The sequence below is a fragment of the Schistocerca americana genome, chromosome X, assembly GCF_021461395.2.
Source record: "Schistocerca americana isolate TAMUIC-IGC-003095 chromosome X, iqSchAmer2.1, whole genome shotgun sequence".
NCBI classification, from domain to species: Eukaryota; Metazoa; Arthropoda; class Insecta; order Orthoptera; family Acrididae; genus Schistocerca; species Schistocerca americana.
In genome coordinates this window covers 88,430,103-88,453,322 of record NC_060130.1, presented here as the reverse complement: position 1 = coordinate 88,453,322, position 23,220 = coordinate 88,430,103, and the positions used below count along the sequence as shown (strand labels likewise).

The 23,220-nt window shown below is 44.9% G+C and overlaps 1 protein-coding gene across 1 annotated transcript in view; it reads left to right on the top strand.

Annotated features, from left to right (window-relative positions):
- LOC124555822 (outer dynein arm-docking complex subunit 3) overlaps positions 1 to 23,220 on the top strand; it is a 314,791-nt gene that overhangs the window by 133,198 nt on the left and 158,373 nt on the right. The window contains exon 6 of the mRNA XM_047129889.1: positions 6,887 to 7,004. Within this exon, the coding sequence (XP_046985845.1) occupies positions 6,887 to 7,004 (118 nt within the window). The remainder of the gene's footprint in view (positions 1 to 6,886; positions 7,005 to 23,220) is intronic.

Here is a 23,220-nt window from a genome sequence, read left to right as displayed (position 1 = left end):
GTCATCTCGACTGCTAGTTATACGAGGCCGTTGGGATCCAGCACGGCGTTCCGTATTACCCTCTTGAACCCACCGATTCCATATTATGCTAACAGTCATTGGATCTCGACCAACGCGAGCAGCAATGTCACGATACGATAAACCGCAATCGCGATGGGCTACAATCCGACCTTTATCAAAGTCGGAAACGTGATGGTACGCATTTCTCCTCCTTACACGAGGCATCACAACAGCGTTTCACCAGGCAACGCCGGTCAACTGCTGTTTGTGTATGAGAAATCGGTTGGAAACTTTCCTTATGTCAGCACGTTGTAGGTGTCGCCACCGGCGCCAACCTTGTGTGAATGCTCTGAAAAGCTAATCATTTGCATATCACAGCATCTTCTTCCTGTCGGTTAAATTTAGAGTATGTAGCTCGTCATCTTCGTGGTGTAGCAATTTTAATGGCCAGTAGTGTAATAAACCTATACAATGAATTTTGTGTCTTGATGAACAGGGAACTCAAAGTTTTTTTCGTACCTTTTCAAGGTGTTCAATGTGTCCCCCTTGAGATGTACAGCATACGTCACTGAAGTATTCAAATTGTTCCCACACTGCAGCGAGCATGTCTTAAGTTACAGCTTCCACAGCCGCTGTTATGCAATATCTCAGCTAATTCATTGTTGCTTGTAATAGGGGCACATAAGCAGAGTCTTTTATAAACCCCCACAAGAAATAATCACATACAGTCAGGTCCGGTGACCTCGGAGGCCAGTAATGTAAGATTTAATCAATTGATTCACTGTGACCGATCCACCATTCAGCAATCCTTTGATTTAAAAATTCCCGCACTTCCACATGCCAGAGTGGCAGTTTCCCATCCATTTGGTAAATGAAGTCGTTCGAATCAGTCTCCAACTGTGGGGGAGAAGTTCTCAAGCATATCGAGATATGTGCTTCCTGTAACGGTGTTCTCGACCAATAAAAATGGACCATACACATTTTCCCGTGAAAGTGCACAAAACACATTAAATTTTGGAGAGACCCTCTCGTTTTGTACAACTTCATGTGGTTGTTCCGTATCCTATATTCTCACATTATGACGGTTCACCTTTCCATTTGAATGGAATGTTGCCTCGTCACTAAACACTATGCATGGAAGAAAACTGTCATGCTCTTTTTTGCCAAGAACGAAATTACAGAACTCGACACGTTGTTGCTTGTCACCTTCATGAAGAGCTTGCGGTAGCTGAATTTTGTATTGTTTCATGTGTAAAAGTCGACGCAACACACGCCAGACGGATCGGAGGCATTTTCAGCTGTCGAGCTGCACGGCGAACGGATTTCTGCGGAATCCTTGTGAAACTATGGCGGATGCGTTCGACGTCTGTGTCAGACACTCGTGGACGGTCCGGCGATTTGCCTTTACACAAACGACCTGTTTCTCGGAATTGTTAATGCCGTCGTCTAATGCTCTGTGCTGCAGGAGGATCCACACCATGTCTAGTACGAAAGTGACGCTGAACAGTTATTATTGGCCCATACTGCACAAAACGTAGAACACAAAATGCTTTCTGTTGTCCCGACACGATTTTTACTAGAACTGAAATGGTCGCACACGTAGTGGGAACCACGTAAAACTCGAGAGTTTGCTCTTTCGAACAGTACGTTGTTCACGCACATATCTCAATTAATATAAGTGTTATGATTTTTTAAAATCGGATGATTCTTTTTCATACAGCCCGTATACAGGAATGCAGCCCTTCTCAGCGAATTTTATTGATGAACTCGTATCTACTCATTGGTCGAGTCATGGCGTCATATTGTGGCAACGTTTCGACGAATTTCCTACCCATCATCTTCAGGCAAAGTGTCAGGTTCATTTCCAGTTGGTTTCTTTATAGCCGCTGGACTATAGACTCCTCTGCCAAGGGCTCAATGTATGGGCCAGTCGCGTGCCTACGGAATGGATGTTGCGGCCGACTGTGGGGCTCCCACCAAGGAATACCCCGCCAACGGTTCTCAGAGTCTGTCATCAGAGAGGCACTGAAAATAAAGGTACGTGACGAGCTTGTCAGTTGGGACAACGGTTTGCTGCTGAGCTCCGCATGGAATGTGGCGTTAGCAAAAATACTTAAAGAACGCTCTGATGTAAAAGCAGGGAGACAGTGAGCGGAATAGACTTTATTTAACACGAGGTCTCGACGCCCAGGCCCAATCCACCCCAAGCCTATCTGTATGTGCACGAAGTTACATTGACATCTGACCATGTCCTTGATTGTTTGTTACTACTGTCTAAATAAAACAGAGGGACGAATATTTAACCACTTGTTAACTTCTTCTGAACCTAATTTACGTAAATCCCAAACTGCAGCACCGCTAGTTTGCGTGCAGCTGTTTCGTGCAACACCACTGTGACCACAACTCACTCAGCATTAGAATTAAATGCTTTGTGTTTTATCCAGATATTGCTGATTTTGTGATTTTTCTGTAATTTATGCAAACTAGTATATGTACAATGTTTGCCAAAAAATAAAGCTACTAAAAGACATGGTCAGATGCAGTGTAGCTTCGTATATGTACTCCCCATCCGCGGGTATGTAAATGAGTTGAGTAGCAATTATTTGTGGGTGAAATAACGTCTACCAGAGTGCAATAGTGTTGTTCCTGTTTGATGTTGTTACCAGGCATAGTAGAGTATACAAAGGGCTTGCATAGTGTCAGATATTGCGTGATAACTATGAAGAACACTGAGATTCCGCGTACTTGTGTGAGACAGCGTTATCAGCAGGCCTTCATTTGACCAACCGGTCGAATCTGGCAATATCTAGAATTATGTGCATTTGTATGTGACAGTGTCCCAACACGGAAACGTGAAGGCAGGCATACTCATCGTCAAAATTCTGGCCATATCTGTCCACCATAAGGGAGGATACGTGTCCGACTCATACACTAATAGCTGGTGGTCATTTCAGTCTACCCTCAATATTTTGGCGTAAATACATTTCAAAGCTGTAAAACATCGTCAGAAATCATCCTGCATGCTTTCTCCGCAAATTATTTTGACCAGTTAGTTCAGGAGCCCTTTCGAAGTGTAAATGATTGCGAAAACATACTTGACTTCTTAGCAACAAATAATCCCGACTAAATAGGAAGCAGCATGAAAGATACAGGGATTAGTTGCCACAAAGTCGTTGTAGGTCGACTAAAAACCGTAACATCTAAATCCACCAAAAATAAACGCAAAATGTATCTAATTAAAGAGGCAGATAAAAATTCGCTTTACGCCTTCCTAAGAGACAGTCTCCACTCCTTCCAGTCCGACTATGTAAGCATAGACCACATGTGGATTAAATTCAAAGAAATATTATCGACGGCAGTTATGAGATATATACCAAATAATTAATAAGAGATGGTACTGATCCACCATGGTACACAAAACAGGTCAGAACACAGTTGCAGAAGCAACAAGAACGCATACCAAATTTAAAAGAACTCAAAATGCCCAAACTGGCAATGTTTTACAGAAACTTGAAATTCAGTGCGAATTTTAATAGTTTCCACAACGAAACACTATCCTCGTATCTGGCATAAACTCAAAAGAGATTCTGGTTGTATGTAATGTATAACAGCGGCAAGATGCAATCAATACCTTCAATACGCGATAGCAACGGTAACGCTATTGATGATACTGCCACTAAATCAGAGTTACTAAACACGGTTTTGTGAAATTCCTTCACCAAAGAAGATGAAGTAAATGTTCCAGAATTCGAATTGAGAACAACTTCCAACATGGGTAACTTAGACGTAGATATGCTGGGTGTAACGAAACAGGTTAAATCACTTAATGAAGGCAAAGCCACTGTTCCAGATCCGCATCTAAAGATTGCACAATTGCACAGATCACACCAGTGCTCAAGAAATGAAATGCGCTCATTGCTTAAAAAAGGAAGGTGATTTGCAATAGGATTTTGCAAGATATACTGTGTTCGAACACTATTAATTACCTCAAAGTAAACGATTTATCGACAAATAGCCAATAGGGATTCAGAAAATATAGTCCTGTGAAACACAACTAGCTCTTTACTCTTATGAAATAAGGAGTGCTATCGACAGGGGGATGTCAAATTTATTCCATATTTTCGGATTTACCTAAGCCTTTTGACACCGTTCCTCACAAAACACCTCTAATCAAACTGAATGCCTACGCCGTATCGTCTCAGTCGTCCGATGGTACTCATGATTTCCTGCCAGAAAGGTCACAGCTCATATTGATTGACGGAAAGTGATCAAGTAAATCAGAAGTAATAGCTTGCATTCGCCTAGAAAATGTTATAGTTCCTCTGTTGCCTCCTGATTTATATAAACGACTTCGGAGATAATCTGACCAGCATTTGTAGCACTATGACAGCTAACAAAGGAATGAATGTTGGAAATATCGTCTGCTACAATATGTACACGGGGACGCACAGCGATGCTACGTGTGGTTTGCAGGTGAAAGTCCAGTGTGTGCGCCTCCCACTTCTCGCAACTGAACTGTAGTCAACTTGCTTACCTAGCGTCTCATAGACGTTGCCCCAATTGGTTTCTTCTTCGTTGGTCGCGAACTCTAACGCTTGTGCGATAAACCATGCATAATACTGTGGCACGTGGGTAGGTTTAATTGCCAAACAAAGTTATTAAAACAGTTTCTAGAGCCAGTGTGTCGTTCATACAAGATTTCCGGTCATTAATCATTAGTTCTCGACCACCGCAAAAGTCAGAAAATTCTTCGCACGATCTTAGAATTCGCGTGAGATCGCACAAGTATCTTTTCCGCAGCAGATTTAACAGTTAGTTCTCTCTTTAAGCGAAGATGCACTTCACACACTAGTAAGCGTGTTGCTACCCTGAAAACCGACCGTAGACTGGTTCAAATGGCTCTGAGCACTATGGGACTTAACATCTGAGATCATCAGTCCCCTCGAACTTAGAACTACTTAAACCTAACTAACCTAAGGATATCACACACATCCATGCCCGAGGCAGGATTCGAACCTGCAACCGTAGCAGTTGCGCGGTTCCGGACTGAAGCGCCTAGAACCGCTCGGCCACCGCTGCCGGCGACCGTAGACTGCGTTGGATTAACACACCATCGCACAAGAACATCATCCGAGGCAATTTTTCAACAAACTGGTTCGCCTTTACATGTGATCAGATGTGGTGTATGGATTCATGTATTACCTCATCGGAAACCGATCGTCGACTAGTAATGAGCTATCTTAGCTCTCTGACGCCTGCCCTCTCACGGTGTACTTTTGACTGGCTCATCCTTTTTACCAATAAGTACTAACAGTAACTAAAATGTGTAATTAGAATTTATTGATGAATAGAATGATATTGAAATTATTATTAACAAGTTTTCAGTGCAAGTAACGTCATCAGCACGTTTGGAGCTATATATTAATATCTAAAACGTAAATACAAATAATAAACATATTTGGGAACTTTCACGTAATTCCTCATAGGGAAGTGTTGTAGTTTATGTTAATTAAAGCACGTTTGAGTAGACTGCAGTGCGGTCTGGGGCAGTTTCATCTTGGGAAACGTCATCCGTGGTACCGACTAACATCAGATCCATGGAATATGCTTGGTCCCCTGCAATATCTACATTACATGAGACCGTAATTCGTTCTTATATAGTAATAACGGAATTATATGACACTGTGGCTTGTTCCATTACATCGATATACGCATATTTGATGGTGGAAAGTAGACAGACTAATGCATAAGCGTTTTAGGGTCACGCAGTACATACATCTGGCCTGAAATAGGGTGACGTCATTGTTAGGCTATGTTCTATGGACTTGCATCACTTGCTTTGTGGTAAGTTGTGAGTACATTTGGTAACTGACACTCAATGACATATCTTCAGCTTGCGTTAGAATATGGTTTCAGAAACAGGTTTTACGATATGTGGCTGAGTTTTGACGACATATGCGCCAGAGTTGATCCGTTCTTGTTTGTGCCTATCTCCTTCAATTTTGGAGGCTGCCGATCACTGAGGGTTTATTCTCGTGCTCTGTTAACGTTCGCTGGTGACTCCTTGATACCAGTAACATATACCATCTTCATCCTGAACGTTGTTGTACTTGGTGACTTGTGGAAAACTGTAGGGTTCTCCATCTTCATCTATCTCTGACGGAGGAGTATCCGGTAGACAACCTAATGCACTGCACACTAATTCTGTAACTGCTATGACCAATACCATTCACAGCACACAAAAGTTCGTAGTTCTCACGTCACAAAGAAGCTGCTTTGGAACATATGTTACCACACATTGAAACCCATTTTAGTCATCAAATTTTCGCAGAGTCTTGCGTAGGCGGCAGTGACGGCTGTTGTGCAGACGGAGCTTGAAATTCTGTTTCTCCACAAACAGTGATAGCCATTCAATCAGTCACAAAATTATTCTTAATTTTTGTGATCCTGTTTTTCAAGGGAATCTTAATTTTTCGTTTAGAGCATGAAGAACTGACTCTGAAATAGAAAGCTCAGTTTTTTCTGTTGTTCTTAGTAACCTTTCATTGTCTGTTTGACTTAAGTGTTTTTGTACCAGAATGTTTCTGAAATCCTGTTATTTTTTCGTCCACAATTTTTGTCATATAGCAGCAAATATTTCCCTTTCGGCATTTAAACTTATTTCAGATCGTCCCGCTCCTGTTTCTCTTCTTCATAATACATAAGATAAATCAACTACTCATTAATATTGCTGACTTTTTACTTTGTTCGTGGTAATCACCAAGTTGTCAATGGTTTCTACTATTTCAGAAAGTCATTTACTATTACTATTGAATTCATGAAATGATGTTTATTGTCAAGTTTTAAAAAGAGATATGATAAAAATTTTCTGTTAATATTTTTGCAGGAGATAAACAAAGAGGCAATGGATCTCCGAGACATGACAAAAGGGACGCTGGTGAAACAAGAAACGATAGCTCTGAACGCTGGGAAACTCAGGGAGAGACAGCTCCAGGAATTCAGGTGTGACTTTTTCAGGGAAACTTAACTGTAATCTTCCACGTTCTTCCTTATTATGTGACCTATATTATGTGTTTTTTTTTCACTTGACTAAAATCATCTGGACAGATAGCACTTCATTTGTCCGCTGTTACGTTCTTTCGGTGCATGATAAATATACCGCAGACTCAGAGTAGTCCGAACTAGACGGCAATATCTAAAAACTGCTAATACCAAACCAGCTTCAGTTATGTTTCTTCATGTTTGTATCAGTAACACTCATAGCCAACAGTCTTATTCCATACGCTTCCTAATCAGTAATCATTCTTTTCAACATTGTTTTATTGTTATACACTGCCTGACAAAAAAGTAAAGCACTCGGAATGGTAAGCAGAAACGAAATGAAATTTCACAGTTTGAGAGTGTACGTGAGGTTATTTCAGCGATTACAATATCGAGCCAAATTTACAAAGAACTTGGTAGTATGAGTCAGTACGAAGTTGCACCTCCTCTAGCTGGATGCATGCACTGATTCGGTTGAGAAGCATGGCATAAGCTGTTATATCAAGGGAATGGAGATGACGTCTGACGTGGCTCCATCGGAGACAGCTCTGGCTCGACAGTACCTCAGTATCAGTCAGGTCGTTGAGACACGTGTCAAGTGTGAGCGAGCATTGTTTTGTTGAGAAATGGCACCACAATCCTGTCACACGAGGGGTGTCGCAGGACACCCGTCACGTACCACTGTGCTGTCAAACTTCCCTCTATCAGTACCAGTCGTGACTGTACAACTTCCTTTGCACGCTTTGTGATTTTTTATCGGATACAGGAAATAGGAACAGGTGCCGTTCACGGACAGAGGATTCAGATATTAATTTGTTCTACATCTAATAAGAAATAGTCAAAGTAATATATAACCTTTGCTGAATCTGCAACGTCAGTTGATAACAGTAGAGCCGCCCGGGGTGGACGAGCGGTTCTAGGCGCTACAGTCTGGAACCGCGCGATCGCTACGGTCGCAGGTTCGAATCCTGTTTCGGGCATGGATGTGTGTGATGTCCTTAGGTTAGTTAGGTTTGAGTTGTTCTAAGTTCCAGGGGACTGATGATCTCAGAAGTTAAGTCCCATAGTGCTCAGAGCCATTTGAACCATTTGATAACAGTAGATTTGTGTGTTGAAATATGCTCCGATCAACCAAAACATTATAACCACTGCTCACCGCGACATTGGAGTCCGCCAAGTGGCTTTGCGGCGGTGTGACGCGGAAGCAGAAGTATACTGAAGAGCGAAAGAAACTGGCGCACCTGCCTAATATCGTGTAGGGCCCATACGAGCACGCAGAAGTGCCGCAACACGACGTGGCATCGACTCGACTAATGTCTCAAGTGGTGCTGGAGGGAAATGACACCATGAATCCTGCAGAGCGGTCCATAAATCCGTAAGAGTACGAGGGGGTGGAGATCTCTTCTGAACATCACATTGGAAGGCATCCCAGATATGCATAATAATGTTCGTGTCTCGGAGTTTAGTGGCCAGCGAAATTGTTTAATATCAGAAGAGTGTTCCAGGAGCCACTCTGTATCAATTCTGGACGTGCAGGGTGTCGCATTGTCCTGCTGGAATTGCACAAGTCCGACGGAATGCACATTGGACATGAAAGGATGACAGTGATCCGACAGAATGCTCACGACGTGTGTGTCACCTGTCAGAATCGTATGTAAACGTATCATGGGTCTCATATCACTCCAACGGCACACGTCCCACACTATTACAGAGCCACTGTCAGTTTGAACAGCCCCGCTGACATGCAAGGTCCATGGATTCATGAGATTGTCTCCATACCCGTTCACGACCATCCGCTCGATACAATCTGAAACGAGACTCGTCCGACGAGGCAACATGTTTCCAGTCATCAACAGCCCAATGTCGGTGTTCACAGGCCCAGACGAGGCGTAGAGCTTTGTGTCGTGCAGTCATCAAGGGTACACGAGTGGGCCTTCAGCTCCGAAAGCCCTTATCGATGATGTTTCGTTGTATGGTTCGCACGCTGACGCTTATTGATGGCCCAGGACTGAAATCTGCAGCAATTTGCGGAAGGGTTGCACTTCTGTCACGTTGAACGATTACGTTCAGTCGTCGTTGATCTTGTTCCTGCAGGATCTTTGTTCGCTCGCAGCGATGTCAGAGATTTGATGTTCCACTGAATTCCTGATATTCACGGTACACTCGTGAAATGGTCGTATGGGAAAATACTCACTTCATCGCTTCCTCGTGCGCCGACTGTAACATCACATTCAAACTCACTTAAATCGTGATAACCTGCCATTGTAGCAGCAGTAACCGATCTAACAACTGCGCCAGACACTTGTCTTATACAGGCGTTGCCGACCGCACCGCCGTATTCTGCCTGTTTATATATCTCCATATTTAAATACGCATGCCGATGCCAGTTTCTTTGGCGCTTCATTGTTTGTAAGTGAAGCAGACACGGACGGTGAATCACCCTAGCGCAGATACGAGCTGCAAATGGGGAAATCCACTGAGATAAGCGACTTTGACAAAAGGCAGATTATTATAACGCACAACTTGCGAACGAGTATCTCGATAACGGCGAAGCTCGTCGAATGTTCACGTGCTACTGTCGTGAGCATCTACGGAAAGAGATAGAAGGACACTAGGCGCTATATGGTTGGACGTCCACGACTCTTCATAGAACATGGGGTTCGTCGGCTTGTCCGCTCTGTAAAGTAGGATAGATGGTGATCTGTGGTATCTACGCCAAAAGAGCACAATGCTGGTGCACGCACAAGTCTTTCGGAGTAGACTGTTCATCGTACGTTTTTCAACATGGAGCTCTTCAGCAGACCACCCTGTGGTACCGCGCGCCGTGGAATTTGAATCCGCGCCAGACGTCACGGACGTCGATGACCCCTACAGGTCTCTGCACCATCGCGCCTAAGCTGTGGCGGCGCGCGCCTCCTGCCCCACATTTAGTGTGAGGGCGCCACAATGGAACACGTGGTCCAAGCAGCCAATAGCGGCGCCCCCGATCGTGTATTTAAGCGCCTGCCTCTCGCTCAGCCAGGGGATGCCTACCGGGACTCCATTCACACCCAGGTTGGCGGCCACGACCTTACCCTCCAATCTCCTGATGACATCTCTCGCAGTGCTGCCTTCCTGCACCAGACCTTGTCTGACGCCATCGCCACCCATATCCCCACCAAAGCCATCCACCCTCACTGCCCCGCCCTGCCTCCACAGGCCGTCCTTCTCCTTCGAGAGTCCCGCCGCCTCTACCGCTCTTTTCTCCGCACTCGTGACCGGGGTACACTTACCCGCCACCGGCAATTACGACACATCCGCAACCTGCTTACTGCGAAGAAACGCCGTGCCTGGCGCCAGACATGTACACAACTCAACACCACGCTCCCCATAAACTCTTCCAAGTAATGGTCTGCTTTCCGCCGTCTTACTGGGAACCGCCCCACCCCCCACTACCCTCTCCTCCTTAAAGACCGTCCCTTTCCTGACAACCTCAGTAAGGCCAACCACTTTGCCTCTCACCTCTCTGATGTTTTTTCCATCCCAGATGATCCCCACTTTGATTATTCCCTCTTCCCTGACGTCACGGACCATACGAGTACCTCTGTTCCTCCCCTTGCTCCTAGCTTCCAGTACTTGGGCCACACACCACCATCTGAACTTAACACTCCCATCACTACACAGGACATCAGCCTCACACTCCGCACTAAACGCAACACTGCTCCTGGCCACGACTGCGTTACCTACCGCCACCTCAAACACTACCCTCCCTCCTCCCTTTCAATCCTTGCCACCATCTAAAATGTCATCCTTGCCACTGGCTTGTATCCCGACCTGTGGAAAACCTCCCATATCCTGATGTTCTCCAAACCCAACAAGGCTCCATCTGATGCCTCTTCCTATCGTCCTATCTGTCTCACATCGGTGAGACCTCCTCCCAAACACCCTATGTGGCTTTCGACCTTCCTTCTCTGCTGATGACCAACTCCTCCGCCTCACTCATCTGCTCTCCCTCCAGCTTAACTCCCGTCGCTTCGCCATTTTTGTCTCTCTTGACCTCGAAAAGGCCTACGACCGTGTCTGGCATCCCGGTCTCCTGTTTAAACTCCAAACCTACGCCCTTCCTATCAACTACATCCGTCTGGTGGCCTCCTTCCTCTCCCACCGCCCCTCCTATGTTACCATCCATAATGCCAATTCCCACACCTTCTACCCCTCTGCAGGTGTGCCCCAGGGCTCTGTCCTCTCCCCTCTGCTCTACCTCCTGTACATGGCAGATATGCCCCAACCCCCCCCCCCCCCCCCCTCCAGTACACCTCTTGCTGCAATATGCTGATGACACCGCATTCCTCGCCCTCGCTCCTACCCTCCAACGGTCCCCACGCCTTCTCCAGAATCACCTTGACCTTTTAGCTGCATGGTGTAACCAGTGGCTCCTGAAACTCAATCCTTCCAAGACCCAGGCAATCATCGTAGGTCGTACCACTCGCTCCTTCCGGCTCCTCGATTTCTCCCTTACTGTCTGCACCCGTCCTGTCCACCTCACCCCCACTCTCGCCTACCTTGGCCTCACCATTGACTGTCACCTCGCCTGGATCCCTCATCTCCGCTCCATCCAATCCAAAGCTCACAACCACCTCCGACTCCTCAAACTCCTCTCTGGCCGAACATGGGGGTTGCACCCCTCTACCATCCTCCACACCTACAAATCCTTAATCTGTCCCATCCTCTGTTATGCCAGTCCTGCCTGGATATCTGCCCCCCCCCCAAATTCTATAAGTCCCTCCAGATCCTTGAGCATCATGCACTCCGCCTCGCCTTCTGTATACGCCTCCCGTCCCCCATGCGGATCCTCTATCATCTCATTCCTTTCCCCCATCTGCTCCTATTCCTCAAACATATCCGCATCCTCTACACCTCCCACTGTCTTGAACCCCCTCACCCCCTGGTTGCTCCACTCCTCTCCCATCCCCGCCCCCTGCCACGTCTTCACCGATGTGTCCCCCCTACCCTCCATCTCTACACCCTACATCTCCTTTCCCACAACTCCCCCTCCCGGATGATGCCCTCTCTCCCTCCATTTATCCCTCCTATCAACTCTGATCCTCACTCCCCCTCCTTTCCTTTGTCCTTCTCCCAGGCTCCCTCTCCCCCCCTTCCCTTCTCTTTCTTCCCAACCTCCCCTCTCTTTGCCCCCTTCTCTCCCCTGAGTCCTTTTACATTTCCATCCTCTGCCTCCTCTCATTCCCTCTCGCGTCTGCCCTTCTCCCCCTTTATTAGTCCTCTCCCTCCTTGGTTCCCCCCCTTTTCGTTTTTTCCTCTCCTCCCTCCTTGTTTTTCCCCCTCCTCCAGGTCCCCCCCCCCATCTGCCTTTGCCTCGGGAGTGCCATATTTGTGCCGCCATTTTGGTGCAGTGTTTTACAGTGTGTGTTTTTCCAGTGAGTGTTCCATGTTGTGTCTTTTGGGAAGTGTAGTGAACAGCCATCATACTGTCGCTGGGTGTGCTTTTTTTTATCTCTTGCGAACAGAAACCAGACTGTCGCCCTGTTTTTTTTAATTGTGTGTCTACTATGTTACTTGTCTCATTCCTGTGCATTTTATCAACATTGCCAACCCCCTTTTGCTTTCTGTTTTAACTTTCCGCATTTTTACGCCATTTTACACTTTAAGTCACCATTTTAACGCCTGTTTTTCCTTGTTTCTTTCTTCTTCCTTTTTTTAAAAAAAGTCTGTAGGCTGTAGAGCAGCGTAATAATCTGCTGCCAGCCCGCCCCCTTCGGGGGGAATTGAAAATCAATAAAGAAGAAAAAAAAAAGCTCAGCCAGCGAATCTAATCGTTGCGTGCGTCTTGACATATCGCCTCGATAACAGACAACGTGTTTATCCTTCTTTGTTTTCATTACTAGTGGACGTCTCGGACTCGTTTGGTTGTCTTTGTTACTCGGTTGCTTCTTGCGTGTTGTCGTCGTAAGGTCTGTCTCGATCGTCCGTCGTTGTTTCGTTTCCGACCTTTCCGTTGTTTGTTTGTTCGCGGGCCGCTCTCCGTTTGGTCCCGGCGCGCTTTCTCGGCACCCCTGCGACCGTTCCGGTCGCAGTTACAACACACCCGTATGGGTTCACATGTAGACCCAACGACATCGTTAGTTACGATTGTAGTGGGGACGGAACTATCGCGATCCGTCAGTCGATCAATGGAATCTCATTTCTGCTTCACTAGATCGATGGTTGTCTCCACAAACGCCGTGTAGCGCGCTGCAGATGCACAAACGCATTCTGGTGGGAACAGTGTTATACTACGGGAGACATTCTACTGCGCTTGCATAGGACCTGTGTTAGTAATCGAAGACACGCAGACAGATGCGAACCACGTGCATCGCTCGATTTCTTCCACGACGGGGATGTCATCTTTCAGCAGTATAAGTGTCCGTGTCTCGGAGGCAGAATTATGCTAATGTGGTTTGAGGAGTATTATAGTGAACTCACGTTGATGTCTCGGCGACCAAATTCGCCTGATGTAAGTATTATGTCTCCACGCTCGTCGTCAAATGTGGGGTGTCTAGGAAGCTTGCTTACTTGGATAGCTAGACAACATTCAAACAAATCATATTAATGAGTTTATTACAATAAGTAAAGATACAACACTTTGCTGTTACAAAGATGTGTCGCAAGCAAGGGCGACATACGATATAATCAAACTTCCTCTGTATAGATAATTCGAGTCTGAGCTACATAGAGAGTACAAGCGGAGTCACTGGTGTTGCTGCATCTATACGAGAGCCTAATCTTGAAGCTGCTATTCGACTGTGGCGTCACCAGTCGGTCGTGGCGTCGCTGCTGTCGCTGCTGTCTAGTTGTCGTCATCGAGAGGGGTCGGTCAGTGTGCGATTGGCTGACCTCTTCTCATAGCCATCTCTCCTCTATCGTTGCCGACTGGTGTGCCGGCGCTCGACTCTACGCTGTAGCAGTAAGTCTTATAAGAACCCATCTCGGTCGCTATCGGGCGCCATCACCGCGTGCGCAAATGAGCGATCCGTTATTTACGCGAATGACTTGACGTGTGCGTAGGCTTCTAATGCCACATACTTTCACAAATCTACCAACAACGTGTCGGGTCCTCGATATGTAGAATGACTTATGTACTCCGTTCCAAAGTGCACAGCCGGCCGGTGTGGCCGAGCGGTTCTAGGCGCTTCAGTCTGGAACCGCGCGACCGCTACGGTCGCAGGTTCGAATCCTGCCTCGGGCACGTATGTGTGTGATGTCCTTAGGTTAGTTAGGTTTAAGTAGTTCTTAGTTCTAGGTGACTGATGACCTCAGAATTAAGTCCCATAGTGCTCAGAGCCATTTGAACCATTTTTTTTTCCAAAGTGCACAAACAAGCTATTAAATGGTTCAAATGGCTCTGAGCACTATGCGACTTAATTTTGAGGTCATCAGTTGCCTAGAACTTAGAACTAATTAAACCTAACTAACCTAAGGACATCACACACATCCGTGCCCGAGGCAGGATTCGAACCTGCGACCGTAGCGGTCGCTCGGTTCCAGACTGTGGCGCCTAGAACAAGCTATTAAGCAGGTGGTCATAATGTTTTGGTTCATCAGTGTATATAGATACAAAGGTTTACAGGTAGGTCAGTCTTCAATAGAATGAGTATTCCATAAATGACGATCCCTGACCTCTACGAAAGTCTGTAAATTTTACGAAATGGCAATCGTACAAAATGGGGTCTGTGCGCCGATGTTTGAACTTACGTAGACCCCCGCTTGAGTTCCAGAGAGGTGACTCTTGCATATTAGTGGTAGCGGCGTAAGCGTTCGCGGCAGCGTCCTGGTGCAGCGGTGGTGGCTGCGTGGGTGGCAGCGCCGCGGCCGATACCGCAGGCACCACACCGATTGCCTCTACAGAACGCTGGAGGCATTGGGACCTCTCCCCGGGTCGCCGATTATCCTGGCTAGAGCAGAACCGTGATTCGTCGCTGAACACAACACGATGCCATACACCGGCAATTCGGGACTCTCGTTCACGGCACGACTCCAAAGGCAACGGTTACTATCGTGCAATTTTGTCATATGATGACATGTTGGAGACCGTGGCTGTTGTTTTAAGACAAATGTTGATGGTGTTAGGACAGTAACCAGCCACAAATTTACTTTGAGTTCCTTTATTCAAAGGAAACCGTTACCGGTTTCGAATCGTTGTAATTCATCATCAGACGGTTTACACGCTTTCTTTCTGACATTTGGTGCGTTTTTATAGATTAATTGTCCTAAAATATGAATAAAACATAATTATAAACATGCCACACACAGATGGTTGCGTTACAGATTTTCGTTGCATGTGACTTACGTGAAACGTCGGTTTCGTGTTTTTGTTTTCATAACGTTCGTCCAATCGATGTAAATGCATTCCCACTGCATCCTCGTTGTTGCACACGTAATAGTTCTCACTGCACACTTTAGATTTGTCGCTGAGATCATTTCAACCACGCACCACATGTTTTGATACATACAAAGAGCTTACAAACATATGAGTATCACAGATGCTATGATATATCGTAACATTTGACGATGATGTCCTATGTTTGGAAAGGATCATATATTCATTTACAAAACTGTAATGCCTTTTACATTAGTACAGAGTCATTCATTTTTTTAAATCTGATATTGTTAAATTAATTATAAAGTTTTTTTTATATATTTAGAACTGTATAGGTAAAATAGTATATTATTTTATTACATTTGGCATCATGAGAATTATAGTAACATATAAATTTGCTACTTGATCTGCAGATAGGTGTATTAATATTATTTGCTTTGGAGGCTGGAAAGTAATTTTTGGAAATTTTTCAGGAAAGGGGTGTTAGCTAACTCTGTTAGTTCGTTAAGGATATAGTCTGTGGTGCTGTTTTTGTGTGTGTGTATTTCTAATTCTTGTAATATATTCATAGTGGCTCCTTTTTCTAGACGCAAAATTTTTAAGTTATCCGCAATGTTTCCCACTGAATGGTTTTCTTCAGCAATATGGGCTGCAAATGCGGATTTGTTCAAGTTACCAAGTCTTAGAGCATCAATATGATCTAATTTCAAAACTTCTGCCTGTCTGTCTAATGTACAATTTTGGGCATGTATCACATTTGAGTTTGTATATTCCTGATTTACGGTAGGGACTCTTGGAGGTATTTACACCGTGGATTACTTTTTGTTGTAATTTATAATTTGTGGAAAAGCTGATTCTGATTTTTTCTTCTTTTTAAATACATTTGCTATTTGGTATGAATGTAGGCCTATGTATGGGAGAGTAGCATATTTAGGTTTGGCTACTCCAAAGCAAATAATATTAATACACCTATCTGCAGATCAAGTAGCGAATTTATATGTTACTATAATTCTCATGATGCCAAATGTAATAAAATAATATACTATTTTACCTATACAGTTCTAAATATATACAAAAAACTTTATAATTAATTTAACAATATCAGATTTAAGAAAATCAATGTCTCTGTACTAATGTAAAAGGCATTACAGTTTTGTAAATGAATATATGATCCTTTCCAAACATAGGACATCATCGTCAAATGTTACGATATATCATAGCATCTGTGATACTCATATGTTTGTAAGCTCTTTGTATGTATCAAAACATGTGGTGCGAGGTTGAAATGATCTCAGCGACAAATCTAAAGTGTGCAGTGAGAACTATTACGTGTGCAGCAACGAGGATGCAGTGGGAATGCATTTACATCGATTGGACGAACGTTATGAAAACAAAAACACGAAACCGACGTTTCACGTAAGTCACATGCAACGAAAATCTGTAACGAAACCATCTGTGTGTGGCGTGTTTATAATTATGTTTTATTCATATTTTAGGACAATTAATCTATAAAAACACACCAAATGTCAGAAAGAAAGCGTGTAAACCGTCTGGTGATGAATCACAACGATTCGAAACCGGTAACGGTTTCCTTTGAATAGAGGAACTCAAAGTAAATTTGTGGCTGGTTGCTGTCCTAACACCATCAACATCTGTCTTCGTTACTACCGTGTTGTTAATGGCGGCCTACGCACGGCGAGCTAATCCCTCGTCTGGCTGCTGCAATGGTGCGGGATGGCACAGAATGTGGCAGGGAATCCGTGACTTGTTCTCTGGTGGTAGTCATAGAAGTGAAGAGATGACAGTGTGCTCGGTGCACAATAAGGCGCTCCTGCAGCGTGGTTGTGACGCGTGGCCGACCGGAAACTTGAGTACGAGTATGGTTACCCTCATGTTTCCGACATCGAGCCACTGACACATCCAAATGCTCGTATATCTGGATATTGTCCGATTCGACCAGCTGACAAAATTGATGGTCGGTCGGTCGGTTGGTTGATCTGGGAGGGGGGACCAAGCAGCGAGGTCATAGGTCCCAACAGATTAGGGAAGGATGGGGAAGAAAGTCACCTATGCCCTTTCCATCCCGGCATTTTCCTGAAGCGATTTAGGGAAATCACGGAAAACCTAAATGAGGGTGGCCGAACGCGGGTTTGAACCGTCGTCCTCCCGAACGCGAGTCCAGTGTGGTAACCACAGCGCTACCTTGCTCGGTGGGCCAAATTGAGACCCATATTGAGGCCTGTTTCAAAGGTTATCAGTTGTGCCCTCTTCGTGTCCTTGACGTTGATCTCTCAGCATCTGACACTGTCCTCTTCCCTTTTATACCCTTCGAGGCTTGAAACAACGATTAAAACGATTAACACGCGCAGTACTAACTGCACTCTGGTGGCTGTTCTACCTGTCACAGAGAAGTGCAACTCTTATTAGCTCGCTACCTATGAATGGTGAGTATGTTGAAACTAGTTTAGGATTGGTAACTAAATTGATATTAAACTCTGTTACGATGTGTGTGAGTGCCTCCAGCTGAACACCACAGTTTAACACCCTTGTATATTATGTTGCATTGCACTTATTGTTCGGACACTGTGCACACTGGAAACACCATCGTATTGTTCAACTTAGAATAGCCCTGGTTATATTTACTAAATGAGGGTCGCCTAGCCGCGGGAAATGTAGTAGCAAATCGTGTTCACAAATGTAAAATGAGTTTACAATTTCCAAAACCTGTATTATTTCTTAAAATCAGCAATACGAGTCCTGTTGAAATGTCACTCTTAAAAACAATGAAAACTAACATGAAAACTGAAGTTAAATATGGTGGGAGATAGAGTGAAAGAAGAAATAATAAGTGTTCACCTACACAGCTCGCATTTTCAAATTAACAAGGGATATACTGACACACTGAGGTCTGCGTGCCGGTAGCTGTGGCCGAGCGGTTCTAGGCCCTTCAGTCTGAAACCGCGCTGCTGCTACGGTCGCAGGTTCGAATCCTGCCTCGGGCAAGGATATGTGTGATGTCCTTAGGTTAGTCAGGTTTAAGTAGTTGTAAATCTAGGGGACTGATGACTTCAGATGTTAAGTCCCATAGTGCTTAGAGCCATTTGAACCATTTTTGAGGCTTGCGTTCTATTTGCACAACTAGATAGCCTGAATGCGAGCTGCTCAGAATATGGACTCTGAAATATGACTAACACAATTCCTATCTGCGTGTCTGCAAAGGTGACACTTAACATCTTCAAACTCCGGTGTTAGGACGAGGCGAGAGGTAGGAGACGAATGCGGTAGAAATTCTCTGTGCTCCGTTCGGAGCTGAGCGCATTCCTCAAACTCCCTTGAAGGGACGACAGAATGCTAGTTGCCAATGTGACGAAACTCGAATGGAGGAACACTGCTAAAATTTCTCTGACGTGGTGTACAAATGCGGATTTACTATTTATGAGGTTGGTAGGAGTTTGTGTAGTCTTCCTCTACTTGTTGACATAGCACACGCAGTGTATACTAGGAGGGGCAATGCACTGGATTGCATGGTCGAAGTTTGAGATGGTAAGAATTTTTCTCACGATGCAAGGGAAACGAAAGGCGGCATTCTTTTTAACTTCCACGATGAACAGGCATTTGTCACAGCTCAAGTAGGCATTTGAAGGCTTAGGCGTAGCTGCTCACAGGAACTCGCCAACGCAGGCAGAAACACCACACTTGCCCCTGGAGCCACCCAGGTGTCTGCCAGCCATGCCTTCAGGCTATTTCAAGGTTTTTTTCTGAAAGTGGGCAGGAAACTCAGAGTAAACCGGAATTCGCTCCATTCCAAAAGTTAGTATTGCCTGCTTTTACTTATGAAATAAAGCGTAACTGAACTGATGCAAAATCGTGAAGCGATATGTACCAACCATATTATAATGTGTACCAAGCTACATTGACATCCGACCTTGACTTCTGGATGCTTCAGTTTTTTTTATTTCTGAAATTCGTTTACACTATTGAACTTTGCTTGACACTAATTTTCTTTTCCGATTTTACGACTCATTCATCCTTCAGCTTATTTCAGTTACTGTGTACTTATATGCGCACTTTTATAGCACCATAAGGCTAGTTGTCTGATACTATGTTCACCAACTGTTCGGTAATCATTCTCATCAAGGAAAAGACTATTTCCTTTCCTCTGCATCTTCTATGCAATATTAGTTCATTACCTACGCAATGTGTATGTATACATTCGTAACAAACTTCTAGATGTGAGGGATGAGGGGCGTGGGGGGGGGGGGGGGGGGGCAACTGATCCCTAGATTATATGTCCTACAACACTGCTGCTTTAGGTGATGTGCACTGGCCACACAAGGAGATGCTCAAACAGTTTGTCTTTATTGACAATGCGTGCTTGGCGGCCCCTCGACACGGACTGGCAAAGTCTGTTTGTGATACCTGGACTCGCTTAAGCTGCTGATATAGATGCACAGTTCCAGATCTTTGATATTGTCAACCTGGGTAGCGTATTTTACGCTTTTCAAATGTTCCCTGAAGCACAAGTACTAAGAGCTGGCAGGCTGGTGCGCCCGACCCTTCACCTTGACAAGGTTTTGCTCAAAACCCGGTGTACATCCAAACTGAGGTGTGCTGGGACCCGTCATGTATGACCCACATAGCGCGACGAACTGCTTTCAGAACCAGAATGGATCGTTCACTCTTCTGCAAGTGAGCGTAATTTTGAAACTTCCTGGTAGATCAAAACTTTGTATAGACCAGGACTCGAACCCAGAACATTGTCTTTCTGCGGCCAAATCTCTTACCCACATAGTTAACTAAGGACGACTGATTGAGAAAACTCTCCATCCAGGTACAAAGATCTGAATAAAATTTTGTGTTTGTTATGCTGATACAGGTTGCGAAAAAATGTAAGTCAAGTCACGCGTAAACAATTCACGGTATTCATCTGTGTCTCTGTGTCTGCTCAGCTCGAGAGTTCGCATCAACGCCCTACTAAGATTATAGCCGCTGTCCCAGTTGAAACTGGTCTCGCATATTCTAATTTCTACCGTTTCTTTGATAACAGAATCCCATCACGTAGTTTCATTCAGCTGAATCCTGTACTTATTTTTGAGACTGTGTTCATCAACTGCTGATTTACAGAGACCTTGATTTTTTAGTGTGCCTTTGGTGTTCTGCACAGCGATCGATAACGGTAGGGATTGACTGGCCGATGTAATTGTTTCCTCACAAACAAGGAGTCTTACAAACGGAGACTGTGCTTAACCGGCCGCAGTATCTCCTTTATCTTGTTGGGCGATCGAAAAATAGGTCTTTTGCCTCTTCCTTCCCAACAATCTACCTGTTTTGCTCGATGTAACACCACAGAAGGGAAGAAGTTCAATAGGTAGATCGTCACGTGGTTACCCAACATTTTCGTGTTCTTGTTTCTTGTAGAGCTCCATAACCGTTCTTTCGGAACACGTACTCCAGATTATTAATCTCGGAATCTAAGTTGCCGCTGTCACAAACAGTTGCAGCGCTATTGTTAACGTGCTTAAGAGCTAACACCGAGAGCTAAGATATAAATCAGTGTGCGTTCCGTAAATGTGTCGTCAACATATCAATAAAATCAAGATGGACGAAATGTACTGACGTATGCCGATCAGTCACGAGCCGTCTATGGGCTATATATGGTTACAATAGCGGCAGCCACGATGGTCACCTGTTGCTGCCGAAGACGAAGGATGTTCTCGTCGAAAAATCGAAATTGTACCCAGATTGACGTGAGAAGCAAACCGAAAACTTTTTATACATAAAATTTCTTATTTTCGGCAGTTTATTGCCTACGGAAATACACAGAAGAGCTGAAGAAACTGGTACACGTGCCTAACATCGTGTAGGGCCCCCACAAGAACGCAGAAGTGCCGCAACACGACGTGGCATCGACTCAATTAATGTCTGAAGTAGTGCTGGAGGGAACTGACACCATGAATCCTGCAGGGCTGTCCACAAATCCGTAAGAGAACGAGGAGGTGGAGATCTGTTCTGAACAGCACATTGCAAGGCAACCCAGACACACTTAATAATGTTCATGTCTGGGGAGTTTGGTGCTCAGCGGAAGTTTTTAAACTCAGAAGAGTGTTCCTGGAGCCACTCTGCACCAATTCTGGACGTGTGGGTTGTCGCATTGTCCTGCTGGAGTTGTCCAAGTCCCTCGGAATGCAGAATGGACATGAATGGATACAGGTGATCAGACAGGTTGCTTACGTATGTGTCACCTATCAGAGTCATATCTAGACGTATCTGGGGTCTCATCACTCCAACTGCACACGACCCACACCATTATAGAGTCTCCACCAGCTTGAACAGTCCCCTGCTCACATGCATGGTCCATGGATTCACGAGGTTGTCTCCACACCCGTACGCGTCCATCCGCTCGATTCAATTTGAAACAAGACTCGTTCGACCAGACAACATGTTTCCAGTCATCAACAGCCCAATGTCAGTGTCGACGGACCCAGGTGAGGCGTAAAGCTTTGTATCGTGCTGTCATCAAGGGTACACGAGTGGGTCTTCGACTCCAAAAGCCCATATCGATTATGTTTCGTTGATGGTTCGCACGCTGACAGTTGTTGATCCCGGCCGCAGCGAAGTCGGGTATTTGATGTTTTACCGGACTGGTGATACTAACGGTACACTTTTGAAATGGTCGTACAGGAAAATCCCCACTTCACGGCTACCTCGGAGATGTTGTGTCCCATTGCTCGCGGGCCGACTGTAATACCACGTTCATACCCATTTAAATCTTCATAACCTGCCGTTGTAGCAGCAGCAACCGATCAAACGACTACGCCAGACACATGCGTTGCCGATCCGTTTACATATCTCTGTATTTGAATACGCATTCGTATACCAGTTTCCTTGGCGCTTCGGTGTATATCCAATGTCGGTGAAGGTTTATAAATAGTTTTCATCATTTTCAACAGCTCACAAATGGGTGAGTGAATTCCAACGTGCACTGCATCACTTGAAGACGATCCACGTGAGAAGTGTTCTAAAATCGCAGCCAAGCATGAAAACAATTGCAAAATAGTATCGGACAGTTGGTGACTAAATACGTAAGATATCACTTACATTAAAGGCATATCAGAAGAAAGACTATCGTTCAAAGTCAACTAAGATGGGGCACACTACAGACGCCGCAGTAGTTAAATACTGTCTACAAGCGATTGCAAAAACGAACGTTTCGTTGGTTGCGTAATAGAACCAGCTAATTACGCACACTCGTTTGTTATTGTGGATGAGACATGGATCCTCTACTTCACGCAGGAAACGAAACAACAGCGACAGTAATCGCTGGAAACTGGTAGCCTTGCATAAAAAACGGCGAAATGGATTTCATCTCCCGGAAAGACAATGATGTGTGGGGCGCTCAACTGCACGGTTATCAGCACCCGTACAAAGCCCCAGTTGTTACACAGTCCAATTTTTTCGCAGTCCACTCTAGCCACTGTCACAAATGATGATGGTGATGACGAAATGATGAGGACAACACAAACACCCAGTCCCCGGGCAGAGAAGATCCCCAACCCGGCTGGGAGTCGAACCAGCATGTTATGAGTGCAAAACAGGTTCATCTTATAGATTACCTTGAAACAGTAAAATAATATCTGGTAAATACTACTCAAATATTGTGGAACTTTGGACTACAAAAGAAAAATAAGCCCTTTCGTTAGTTTATTGCATTTGTTCAGAAAGATGCCATGTCCCATCAACGTCAAACGTCATTACACCGCTCACATGGACAATTCTATCAAATGTTCAAATGTGTGTGAATTCCTAAGGGACCAAGCTGCTGA